The following is an 11,865-nucleotide window of genomic DNA, read 5'->3' as shown; positions in this document are numbered from 1 at the left end:
CTGGCGACGGAGGCGGCGGCCCCGGTAGCCCGGCCCGCCGAGGGGCAGCGGGACAGGCGGAGGCGGCCGCCGGCTTCTCTCTCTCTCTCTCTCTTTCTCGCAGCAGCCGAGCCCAGATCGCTTCCACCCGCCCCCCCCATCCCGCCTCCCTGCGGTCCGTCCCCCCCCCCACCACCCTCCGCCTCTCGCTTCGCCTTCTGCAGCCGGGCTCGGATTTAGGGATAAAGTGGGAGGAGGAGGGAAAAGGAGCGGGGAAGGGGGGGGGCGGGGGGGGGGGGGTCGTCGCTTCCATTTGTTTATCCACGGAGGGGTGAAGTCTCCCGGTGGAAAGAAACGCCGCCGGGGGGCCGGGAGGAGACCCGGGGTGGGGGGGGTGGGGGTGTGAGTGGCGGCGAGCCCCCAGCAGCGTGGCCTTGTGGGGGGGCGCGTAGGGGAGGGTGGCGGAGGAGGGCCGGGGCTGGCCGCCGCGGACCTGGCCGTAGATGACTGCAGAAGCGCAGCAGGCTCTGTCCTCTCAGCCCCCTCCTCCTCCGGTGCAGAGCAGCTACGGCCCCATGTCCTCCGTGGCCGAGAAGCAGCCGCAGAGCTCGGCCATGGACGCCGCCTCCGCGGCTCCCGGCGGGGCGACCGGCAACGCTCCGGGCAGCGGCGGCGGGGCCCCGGGCAGCGGCGGTCCCAAGGCGAAGAAGACTAACGCGGGGATCCGGCGGCCGGAGAAACCGCCTTATTCCTACATCGCCCTCATCGTCATGGCCATCCAGAGCTCGCCCTCCAAACGCCTGACCCTCAGCGAGATCTACCAGTTCCTGCAGAGCCGCTTCCCTTTCTTCCGAGGCTCCTACCAAGGCTGGAAAAACTCGGTGCGCCACAACCTCTCCCTCAACGAGTGCTTCATCAAGTTGCCCAAGGGGCTGGGACGCCCGGGCAAGGGCCACTACTGGACCATCGACCCGGCCAGCGAGTTCATGTTCGAGGAGGGCTCGTTTCGCCGCCGACCCCGCGGTTTCAGGAGGAAATGCCAGGCGCTGAAGCCCATGTACAGCATGATGAACGGGCTCAGCTTCAACCACCTCCCCGAGAGCTACGGCTTCCAGGGCTCGGCCGGCGGGCTCTCCTGCCCCCCCAACAGCCTCTCCCTCGAAGGGGGCTTGGGGATGATGAACGGGCATTTGTCCAGCAACGTGGAGGGGATGGGCCTGGCGGGACACTCCGTGCCCCACCTGCCCGCCAACGGCGGGCACTCCTACATGGGCAGCTGTACCGGCTCCTCGGCGGGGGACTACCCGCACCACGAGAGCTCCGTGCCCGCCTCCCCGCTGCTCGCCGGCGGCGGCGTGATGGAGCCCCACTCGGTTTACTCCAGCTCGGCCTCGGCGTGGGCTCCCTCCGCCTCGGCGGCCTTGAACACCGGGGCGTCCTACATCAAGCAGCAGCCCCTCTCGCCCTGCAACCCCACGGCCAACCCGCTCTCCTCCAGCCTTTCCACGCACTCCCTCGACCAGTCCTACCTGCACCAGAACAGCCACAACACCGCCGAGCTGCAAGGTAAGGGGCGGACACGCGTGGGAGAGACCCCACGGGGGTCGGCCGGGGGGTGCCGGTGGGGCGGGAGGGCTCCGCGGCCACGCGTGGATGCCGGCCCCGCTTCGTGGACGGTTTTAATGCGCCCCCCTCCCCGGGGAAGAAGCCGCCGTCCCCCTCGCTCCTCGCCTCCCTTCCCAGCGGCAACCGGGCAGCCGTCGGGGCTCGCCCCGGTGGGGGGACCCGCTCCCCGCCGCTGCGCGGCTGGGAACCGCCGGGCCGGGGCTCCGCTCCCCCCGGGCGGCTGCTCTGCCGCCGGGGCCGCCCCGGGCCTAGGGCCGGTGGGCTCAGGCAGGCGGGGAGCTGCGGGAAGGCGACGCCGGGGATGAGCCCGAGGGGTCTCCCACCTCCATGGAGACCTGGAGGGCTCAGGAGGCGGAAAAAGAGGAGGAGGGGAGTTTCCCCACCGGGGTGTCCGCCATCCGCCCGTCCCCCACCATCAGCTCTTCTCGGGGTTGTGTTTTCCAGGCCCGTGGCCTTCCTCCACCCTCCGTTTCTCCTCCCGTGCAGAAGTCGGTGGTCCGGGCCCCCCGCGCCCCGGGACGGAGCTGCCGGGGGTGGATTTGTTCTGGCTTCTAGAGGCGGGGAGGGGGAGATGGTGTTTTGGCCGGGAAGAGGCCTCGGGAGGGACGAGGCCGGCGCTGGGCTTCGTCCTGCGGCCCAAATTCACCTCGGCGTGGGGGGGACGACACAACGGGGGAGCGCTGGGAGCCGTGTCCCGGTGAAGGGGAAGGTTTGGGGGGTCCCCGCACATCACCCCCTGCCTTGGGGAACCTTGGGGCACCTTGGGGAAGTGTCTGGAAGAAACGGGTGTGAAACGGAGCGGGAGCGGGTCAAAAAGACGAAGCGAAGCGGGGAAAAAGGATGAGCGAGGCCGGGCCGGAGCGGCCGAGCCCGGGAACAGCATCGGCCCGTGCCGGGGCCAGCGCTCGCCACCGGGCACTCGCCTGGCTCCCGGGTCGGTCCCTGCTCCGGATGAGCGCACCCAGATCCGCTGGAAAACTCAGCAAAAATCCGTCCCGAGGAGCCACCGGGCCCACCCCGCGGCCTTAACCGAAATGCTCGGGATTAACACCCAAATTAAGGGCGCCGGAGCGGCGGGGAGCGGGGTTCCCGGGGCGGGCGCCTCTCCCCAGCGCACCCCAAATTTTCGGGGCATTTTTCTGTCCCGAGGTGGCGGCAGAAACGGGGGGAGCAGCCCGGTTCTCGGCGGCGTTTCGCGCTCGGCCTCTTTCCGCCCGGTCTCTGCCGCCGGCCCCGCTGGACGGACGCGCTTCCCCGCTCCGCACCCCGCGGACGTTCCGCGCGGGCGGACGCGATGGGGAAACGCAGCCGGCACCTTCATGGGGGCAAAATGGGGGAAAAAAACAAACCCAATTCTAAACCCGACCCGGAGCAAATGCCGTCTCCTTGGAAGCGTCCCGCGGCCGCGGTGTTTTCCTCCACCGCACCTGTCCGCGCCCGCGGAGGCAGCGCCGGGAGCGTCCGTGTGTTTGTACGCGTGCAAAAATACATCCAATTTCACGCTGAGACCCGGGGGCTGCGGAGGGTTTGGGTTTGGGGTTTTTTTTTTTCACCCCAGACGGCGGCTTTCGCCCCTCGGCCCTCAACCTCCTCTACTAAATATAATTCCGCTGGCTGACCATCTTTCCCCCCCGTCCCACAGGCATCCCGCGGTATCACTCCCAGTCTCCGAGCATGTGCGACAGAAAGGAATTCGTCTTCTCTTTCAACGCCATGGCCTCCTCCTCCATGCATTCAGCGGGCAGCGGCTCCTATTACCACCAACAAGTGACATACCAGGACATCAAGCCGTGCGTTATGTGATACGGGGCGGAAAAAACACCTCCTGGGACCGGCAAGGCCTGACCCGGGCACCGCTTCCCCCCCCCCCCCCCCCCAACAAAGGACCCTCTCGGTGGAAAGGGGGGGTCTCTGCAGACTCGTTCAGGAGGTATAGACGGGAGCGGCCGGGGACCGGGGCGTGCGGCCCCGGGGCTGAGCCCGCCCCGCAGCTGAGCATCGGCCGGACCCGGCCTCCATCGCGGGTCTTCAACCACCGACGGTCTCTGCCTTCTTCTGCTTCTTCGCTCGGGGCTGGGTCGAGAGGAAAGCAAAAACAGCCCCCCCGAAACCCCCGACTGCGAATTTGGGTCAAGGGTTTGAAAAATGAGAGTTTGATTCCTTTTTTCCTTTTTTTTTTTTTTTTTTTTAGATTTAAATTACTAATTCAGTTTTGTAATTGGCATTGAGTGATGCCACCATCCCGACTGGGAGCCGCAGAGCCGGATCGGGATGGGGGCGGGGGGGGGGGGGGTTGGAAAAGACCCCGACCCCAGCGCCGGCGCATCCCGCGGCCCCTCCGCGCTGCACCGCGGGGAGGAGCGGGGTCGCCGCCGGGGTTCCCCCGCCCCAACCCCCTCCGTCCCGTCTCACTTCGAGCCCCTTCTTCCGAGAAATATTTTTTTTTTTTTTTTTTGCCGGCAAACACCAAAAATCTCTCAAAGGGATTTTTTTTTTTCACTTCCTAATTTTTTTTTATTATTTTTTTTTTTGCCTGCAGGAAAACTGCAGGATCAGACCCTACGCAGAGAGAATAAGGCACTTTGAAAAGAGACAGCCATGCTCATTCTGTTATTTATTCTACATTTTTTTTGTTGTTGTTGCTAATAATCGAGACACGAGCAGTCTCAGTTGATCAGTATTAAATCGGTGAATCTCTGTTGGCAATATTTGCCATATAGATTTTTTTTTTTTAGTTAACCTTTGTAAATTTTAAACCCATCATGGTCTCTGTGTAAAGACAATCCTCCGTATGTTTTTATAGAAATATATATATAATGAAGGATTATTCCCCTCCCTCCCCCCTCTATATTTTTTTTCGCCCTGACTTTGTACAGTTCGGTGACACCTATTTTAATTCTTTCTGCACTGTATAAAATTGTAATTATGTGGGTGGTTGTTTTTTGGGTTTTTTTTTTTTCGCCCTGCCCTTTTGTGTACGTTTTGTCCCTAAAGGAAAAAAAAAAAAATCGAACCGAAATAAAACATGTATGTTATTTGTACATGGGCTTCACGATTGTATGAGCAGCAAATAAACGAGCATGCGGTGTAACACGCGTAATTATATCTGAGGAGTCTGTGGCCTCCGCCGGGCTCCGCGGAGCGCCCGGCCCGGCCGCTGCAAACCTTCCTGCGCTTGGTGCGACGATTCCCCGTCTCGGTGCAGGCTCGGAAGGGTCTTTTTTGGGGTTTGGCTGCGGCTCCTGAAGGGTCCTTCGTCGCGGGTCCCCCCCCTTTCGCTACGCAGAAATATTTAGAATGAGGATAATGAAAGGAGGAGGGAGGAAAAGCGGAGGCGAGTTTTATTTTTATCTTTTTATTGCTGTTATTATTTTAATTTTCCCCACCCAAGGGGAAAGCGAAAGGCGGCGTTTGACAGCTCTTTGCCCCTCGCTCGGAGACAACGCGAGTGGCTGCGGGGATGCGCCCGCGGCTCCTTTTCTCTCCTCCTCCTCCTCCTCCTCCACCCCGGGAGGGACACGGGCGTTTTTCGGGCAGCCGGAGCCGCGCATCCCCCGCGGAGCCGCGCCGGGATCGACGCCGGCTCCGCGGAACCTCCGCTGGTAACGGCCGCGGCCGCTCCGAGGAACGCGCTAAAAGTGCCCGCGGGTTGGTTTGTTTGTTGTGGTTTGTTTTGTTGGTTTTTTTTTTTTTTTCCGCCTGAAAAAAGAAATTAAAAATAATACAAATCAAGCAGAGGAACTCCTGCACCATCACCCTCCTGCGCTGGGCAGCGGGAAATCCGCAGCGAGGGGAGAGGAGCAGGCGGCGGGGACACAAGCCCGGCTCACCTGAAAAACAGGTCTTTTCCTGCGAAGTTTGGGTTTATTTGGTGTGATTAAGGTTACTACCGTATCCAGGAAATTTTGCTTTAATCCGTGGGCCAGTATGTCCGTATCAACACTCATACTTCAAATGCACACGCGCATAAAAAATAGATGCACACGAATTAATTTGATTATCGACTGTGTATTGCTGGCTTTCTATAGGGAAATTAGGTTACTGCACACTAATTATCCCATCTGTGTGTAATCAGCTTAATTAAAAGCAAAGTTAGCTGGTAACAACAACAGTATAAAATCGAATTATTCTTTTAATTAAGGCAGGTGGGAAAGGCTTTATCAGAATTGGTGGAGGCCTTTCTTAGGGAGTGGGTTTTTTTGGTTGTTGTTTTGGCGTTTTTTTGTGGGGGTCTGGGGGTGTTTTTTTTGAGAGTAGGTCTGTTCAAGCTAGCGGCGATCAACCTGCAGTATTTATTGGGGTTTCGCTGCTTTTACGCCTTTATGGGTTGACCCTTCCCTCCTTCGCCTGTGCTGCTGCCCGTCCCTGCTGGAGGTGAGCCGTGTTGTTACCATCCTTTTTATATACAAACTAAAAACTGAGTTTTTTGCTCCTGAAGCACATATCTGTGCTAGGTGTGGCTGAGATAAAGGTCCAGAGTTAGGAGTTCAGTCTCTGCCAAGTGGTTCTTCCTTCCTTGAGATCTCACTGTCACTCCTAAGGTTCATTTTCATCCTTCAGATTAATTTTTGGACTCGCTCGTTTGCCTGCAGCCGCCGACGCCTTCGCAGTTTGGCCTGTGCCGGGCTGGAAAAGGCAGGCAGGCACCTTGCAAGCCTCAGGTCCAGCTTGAAGGGGTTTGATATCTGGTCCCCAACAAAGGTTTGCATGATTCATTTTTCTCCGTCCCGTCGGTTTCCAAACCTGGAAAAACAGAACCACATACCGTGGACGCCACATATTCCTCAAGCCAGTGAGCGCAGTCTAAACAGACAGCTCTCCATCGCAGACACCTACATCAGGGAGGAGAGGATGAAACCCCACAGGCTCCTGCCTTTGGCACAAGACAAACTTGATTTTTCCCTGCGTGTATTGTCCCAGGGGACGGCAATAAACCTATCTATCTGCTGTCACAAGCAGTCCCTTTGTACAAGCTCCGCTTGTCGGTTTGCAGGATCGGTTGGGCTCTGGTAGGAGGTGAGGAGAAATAAGCTTGCTCAGAAATGCTGTTGGAGCCCTGTGAGAGGAGACGAGACATAGGCTTGCTCAGAAATGCAGTATTTGGTCACGTAACAGCGCAGATCTGACCGTGGTCAGCTGCTGGGGCTCAGTTCGGTATCAGTGATCTGCTTTCTGCTCCTCGTTGCCCACTCCCTGATCTGTAGGTGACACAACACCACGGTTTTCTCCGGGTTTTTTGGTGTTTCTACTATAGAAAAGAGTTTCTCATGGTAGATGCTCTGCGCAGGCCCATAAGTTTTCTACAGGGCTGAAATTCTGGAGTGTGACGAGAAACAGGGCCTGGTGTTTCCAGCGGGATGTAGCACAAGACGCACCCCCAGCTCAGGGGACCTGGTGTCCCCGGGTGCGCTGCACCCAGGGCTGTAGCAAGGATTCGGATGGCGAGATGCATTGGCAGCCTCTACGCTTCCCTCCGCTCCTCCCTGGGTGCTCCCTCCTACCCTTGAAGGGCCACCACAGAGCTAGAGCTCCGCATCTGCCGCTGTCACCTGCCCCTGGACTCGTGTCCCCAGGGGTGCCGATGGGGGGGGGCACACGGTCCTGTGTGGGGGCACAGCTGGAGCAAGCACGGGGTCAGGCAGGGACCCCAAAGGAGCGACATGCACCGTGGAGCCCCTGTAAAAGCAGATTGGGGGGGGGGGGGGCACGTTTGGAGGACCCAGGTTTGGGGGGGGGTGTCGTTGGGGCGATCTGTGGTCCATTTTGGGGGTCAGGGATGCCACCGAGGGGCCTCTCGGGGAAAAGGGGGATTTGCAGGGATGCTCGCCGGGGGGGGGACTCTGGGGATGGGGGAGCTCCGGGGGGGGGACACACCGGGGCCAAGGGGGGGACACGGGAGCCGAAGGGGGGACACGGGGGCCGTTCCCTTGGCGGCAGCGCCACCTGCTGGCGGCGGAGCGTCACCACCGGCACCAGCCGCCCCGCGCCCCCGCTCCCCGCCCAGTCCCGGTTTTCCCCAAATCGGGCTTAAAACGCGGCCGGTTCTGCCGGTTTCTGACCACGGGGTTAGTGTTAAAGGTTTGCTTTTATTTATTTATTTGTTTGTTTATTTATTTATTTATTTATTTTCTTCCTTCTGGCACCCAGAGCTCCGAAGGCGAACGTCCCGTTATCTTCAGATTTAGCACCGCAATAACGGTGAGGGACCACACCAAGCGAAACTCGTCTGTAGGACGCTTTTGGATCAGGCCTGTTCCATGCCCAGGTGGGACAGATGGGGATGCTTGGCACGGGATAGCATGAAGGAGCCCGTGAATACGGAGGCTGGGCACACGATGCTCCCAGATGGGGTTGGTTACTCAGACTAGCAGAAAAAACGGCTTTAACAGGTGGGGTGGACTCTAGATGATCTCTGACGGTCCCTTCCAACCCGTATTGTTCTGGGATTCTGTGAAAAGTGAGTGGCTTGGAGGCTTAACCGATGGGAACAGACATCTTTACTATTAAACGGGTATCCGGAAGGCCAAGTTCTGAGTTTGGTAGCAACTTCTTGTCAGGTTAAAGACCAGATCCATCAGAATAATTGGGTGCCTGATTTCTCCCTCAAAACCAAGAAGTTTGGGACCTATGTGCTTTGTGGGATCCAAGCCATGGCTCTTTTCACTTTTGAAAAGGGGACTCTAGTTTCTACACCACCGAAACGCTTTTGGAAGACCACACTTGAACATTTGATCCCTTTCCACGCGTGTTTACAAACATAACTGCTGCCCGACACCAATCTCTGCAGGAAGAGCCAGTGCTGGGGTCCTCCTGTGGGCTTCGCATTTGGACATCCCTGCCAAGAAATCTTTGCCACTGGGAGCCATCCTCAGGGACAAAATACCTGGTGCAGGTGAGCGTGCGTCTGGCTACAGGAGACCCCCCCCCCCCGATGAGCAGGAGATGCCCTGAGTGTTTGCAGCAGCTCTGCTGTCGTGAGCTGGTGTTATTCATAGAAACAATTATCAGATTGGCTCAACAAGTGAGGAAAGGCATGCGGCTCAGTTGGTTTTTTTTAAGTAACTTTCACTGCCAGTATTCATCTCGCCCAGTAAGAAACTAAAATCAGAATATCATTAAGGAAAGACAGCAGAAGGGATGAAACATTGTTATTGAGCTTCTGGGTTGAAGATCTATTTGCACAGGCTTTTTGAAACCAGTTCCCATTATCACAGGTTGCTCCGATCCATCAAACTTCTCATAAATGGTTTTAACTCCAATCTTAAAATGAGCTAAACATTTGCAAGGGAGACGCAGATCCTTCGGAAACATTCACTGAGGTGGATTGCCGTGTTGTAAACATGAATCTCCTCTTCTCAGACACTTCTCGCAGGTCCTCTGAGAGATCCCAAGAATCCTGCTGGCCACTGGTACAAGCATCAGAGAGCAAATGACAATCCTCAGAGATCCAATCATCACTGCTTAATTATAAAAAGAGACGCGGGGACACTGGCAGTGCCACTTTACTTCAGTAGTTCTTAGGCTGGTGTAAACACACAAGCCTGAACATAGGCGTTTCTTTATTTAAAGCAGCAGGAGTTGAAAGACCCAGAATGGTACAGAAAACGCAGCTCTGCGGCTCTCGGCTCAGCTTCAGGCTAATTACTGAAAAAATAAGCAAACACACCTGGGAAAGCAAGACGACAGGGCCTGGAAAGTTTTGCAGGGACTTACAGTACCGAGAGTTCGCTCGGAGCAGAACTCGCTACAGCAGTTGTGCTCCTCCGTGGTGGTAAAGAAAAGCCACCGCAGACCAGCTACCCGAGTAATCCCCTCTTCAGAGAGATGGAAACGCCACGTTTTGCTGTCTGGGCAGTGCAGGTGCCTGGAAACGCTCTGAAAACACGATATCCCTCCAGAAATATGTAAGTATTACTCTTGTCTGAACAATTATTCACTCAAAAATACTAAGGAGCAGCAGCAATGGATACACTAATGCCTAGAAATGTAGAAGCTCTTGCAGCATTTCATGAATGCTTCCCTTCTTCCCCTGCCCTTTTTTCCCTTCCATCTATGTTTGCCTTAGTCCTTAAAGAAAGAAAATCACCCTGCTTTAGCTCCTTGTGTTCCTGCATGGGATGGATGGACCATAACACACTTCTTGTGACCTCCTAGACCTCTGGAGGAGGCACGTTTTGGGAAAAGTATCTCAGTTTCTCTCTCATGTCTTGTCTCACAGGGCAAGAGAGCCGAGGTTTGCCACTGGGCTGGAGAGAAGCTTGTGTGGGGTGCCTTCACTGGAAGACTCTTCTGGAGCAGGAGGACTCGCAGGATTGTACCTTCCCCAGCCACAGAGCTGGTGTCTCTGGCCGGCGTGCGGAGGCAGAGTGACCACAATGTTGCAGCTCTGCGTTGGGAAGCAACAAGGTGCCCATCTGGGACATCAGGTACCAGTCATATAGAAAAGTCCAAAGGCTACCACGCTATGGGGTTGGTTGTTGTGGTTTTTTTGAGAACTTTTGATGAGCTTCTAGTCTGTTCTCTCCAGTTGTTTTCCAAAGTGGTAGGAATTACCAGTTGGATCTAGTCTATCAGGAGCCATCTCTGCCTTCCTCATTTTCCCATCTGTAAAACGTGGATGTTACCGGGGCCACTGTAAAGATGGACTAGATAGGTCCGTATCCTGAACTCATTTCTCCCAGTGACTTCAGTGGGATGCCCAGCCCAGAACAATGGCAGGATACACGACCCTAAACATTTCTGCAGCGCTTTGAAAGATGAAAAGCAGTGACTTTTATACCTATGTCAGTGCAGGGGCAGGGAAACGCTTCATGATGTTTATAGCAGACATCACGGACATTGCACATGAAAACATGGGAAATGGTGCACTTTTCTTGTAGGGAGATAATCTTTAATAGATGGCAATGAGGAAATAAAAGCATTCGTACACAAGAGCCTACCTCACGGAGGGGTATGTTTGCCTGACTAACATGGCCACCGCCACAGATGTTTCCTCCAGAGCCAGAAGTGCTGCGTGGGGCTGTTCCTTCTGAGGAACCGGAATGAGAGAAATCCCAGCACTGACTTTTCCTCCCCCTCCTCACCCCTTGCTGCAGTTGTGGAGAAAGACGCAGCCCCAGCGCTAGATTTTTTTTCAGTAGAAACATTCCCCTAAAAAACATTTGTTTCTCTCTTCGGAGCAGTGGAAGACGATGAAATGAAAAATAAAATAAATAAATTAAAAAAAAAAAAAAGACATGACTTGAAGACAGTATTTAACCATCTCTTTTCCGAGATATTTTATTGGTCTCCAAAGATAATGAGCTAAAGCCTCTGTCCTTAAGGAGTGCTTGCTGGGAGGGGACCAGGGGCTGATGTGTGCGGAGACACGGGAGGGATGGACCTGGTTGCAGGACCCAGGAGGGGCCTTTACTCCCTTCCCACCCTGATGCTGAGGATCTTTTTTTTTTTTTCCTTTTTCTCTCCATGGAAACAAACAATCTCCGACTCTTGTCACCCCGAGAAGACTACACGGCAACATGGCTTGTTTACTCGCTGTTGTCTTTGGTGGATTGAAGCTGTGTGGCCTTGTCCTCGTTCCAGGCAATGCATGGACATAGCTGTCTGAAGGAAAACCCTAATGATTGTATAGTTTTCAGCACTGAGTGGCAGTTCGCCACCTCGCTTTTATTGTTAGCAGATTACAATGTTGCCTCACTGCTCTGTGCCACACACCACGCTGTGACTAATATCGTTCAACAAAAGAAAATCCTCTCCAAAGTGACCATGTTCTCCAGCCCAGTGGATCTGGTGGAGGCTCCGTTCATCCGATACTGTTTTTTCTCCGCATCTCGCCCACAAGCGAGGGTAAGAAGAGGGGTAGAATCACCCTGGGAAGCTCCCGTCCCTGATGTAACCCCTGGGGTGGTCGCTGCCGGATCCCACACCCTCCCAGCTGCCGTGAGAGCGGAGCTGGGTTTGCTCACACCGACCAGCCTCTGGAGCTGCTCAGCATCTTTCCCCTCTGAACCCTCAAAAAGAGGGGTGTGCAACAACAACATCCTCCTAACTTGTTTGTGCCATGAAAGGAGCTGGAAAGAATGCGCTCAGCCACATGACAAGCGAGGCCATCAGGCTGCAGAGAGAATAGAAAGACCTCATTTTTAATTACTTCTGAACAAAGTTGGCTCAGTAAAGTATTTCCCATTGTACTGCTGAACTTTTCTTCTCATCACACAGCAGCAAAGCGCAGGCTCCTCCGCTGCTGCAAGTGAGCTAAAA

General features: G+C 55.7%; 1 protein-coding gene across 1 annotated transcript; it reads left to right on the top strand.

The window, feature by feature from the left end:
• Positions 1-446: 446 nt before the first annotated feature.
• FOXF1 (forkhead box F1) lies at positions 447-4,926 on the top strand. Its single transcript, XM_054199606.1, has 2 exons — positions 447-1,545; positions 3,248-4,926. The coding sequence occupies exons 1-2, from the start codon at positions 483-485 to the stop codon at positions 3,406-3,408; spliced, it is 1,224 nt and encodes a 407-aa protein (XP_054055581.1). The 5' UTR covers positions 447-482; the 3' UTR covers positions 3,409-4,926.
• The last annotated feature ends 6,939 nt before the right edge of the window (positions 4,927-11,865 follow it).

The sequence above is a fragment of the Rissa tridactyla genome, chromosome 4 (assembly GCF_028500815.1).
Source record: "Rissa tridactyla isolate bRisTri1 chromosome 4, bRisTri1.patW.cur.20221130, whole genome shotgun sequence".
NCBI classification, from domain to species: domain Eukaryota; kingdom Metazoa; phylum Chordata; class Aves; order Charadriiformes; family Laridae; genus Rissa; species Rissa tridactyla.
This window is presented reverse-complemented; position numbering and strand designations above follow the sequence as displayed.

Bases quoted from the DNA above. Each gene is read 5' to 3' on its own strand.
- FOXF1 (XM_054199606.1), top strand. From the start codon at position 483: ATGACTGCAGAAGCGCAGCAGGCTCTGTCCTCTCAGCCCCCTCCTCCT. The intron at 1,546-3,247 runs GTAAGGGGCGGA...CCCGTCCCACAG, and splicing joins CAACACCGCCGAGCTGCAAG to GCATCCCGCGGTATCACTCC.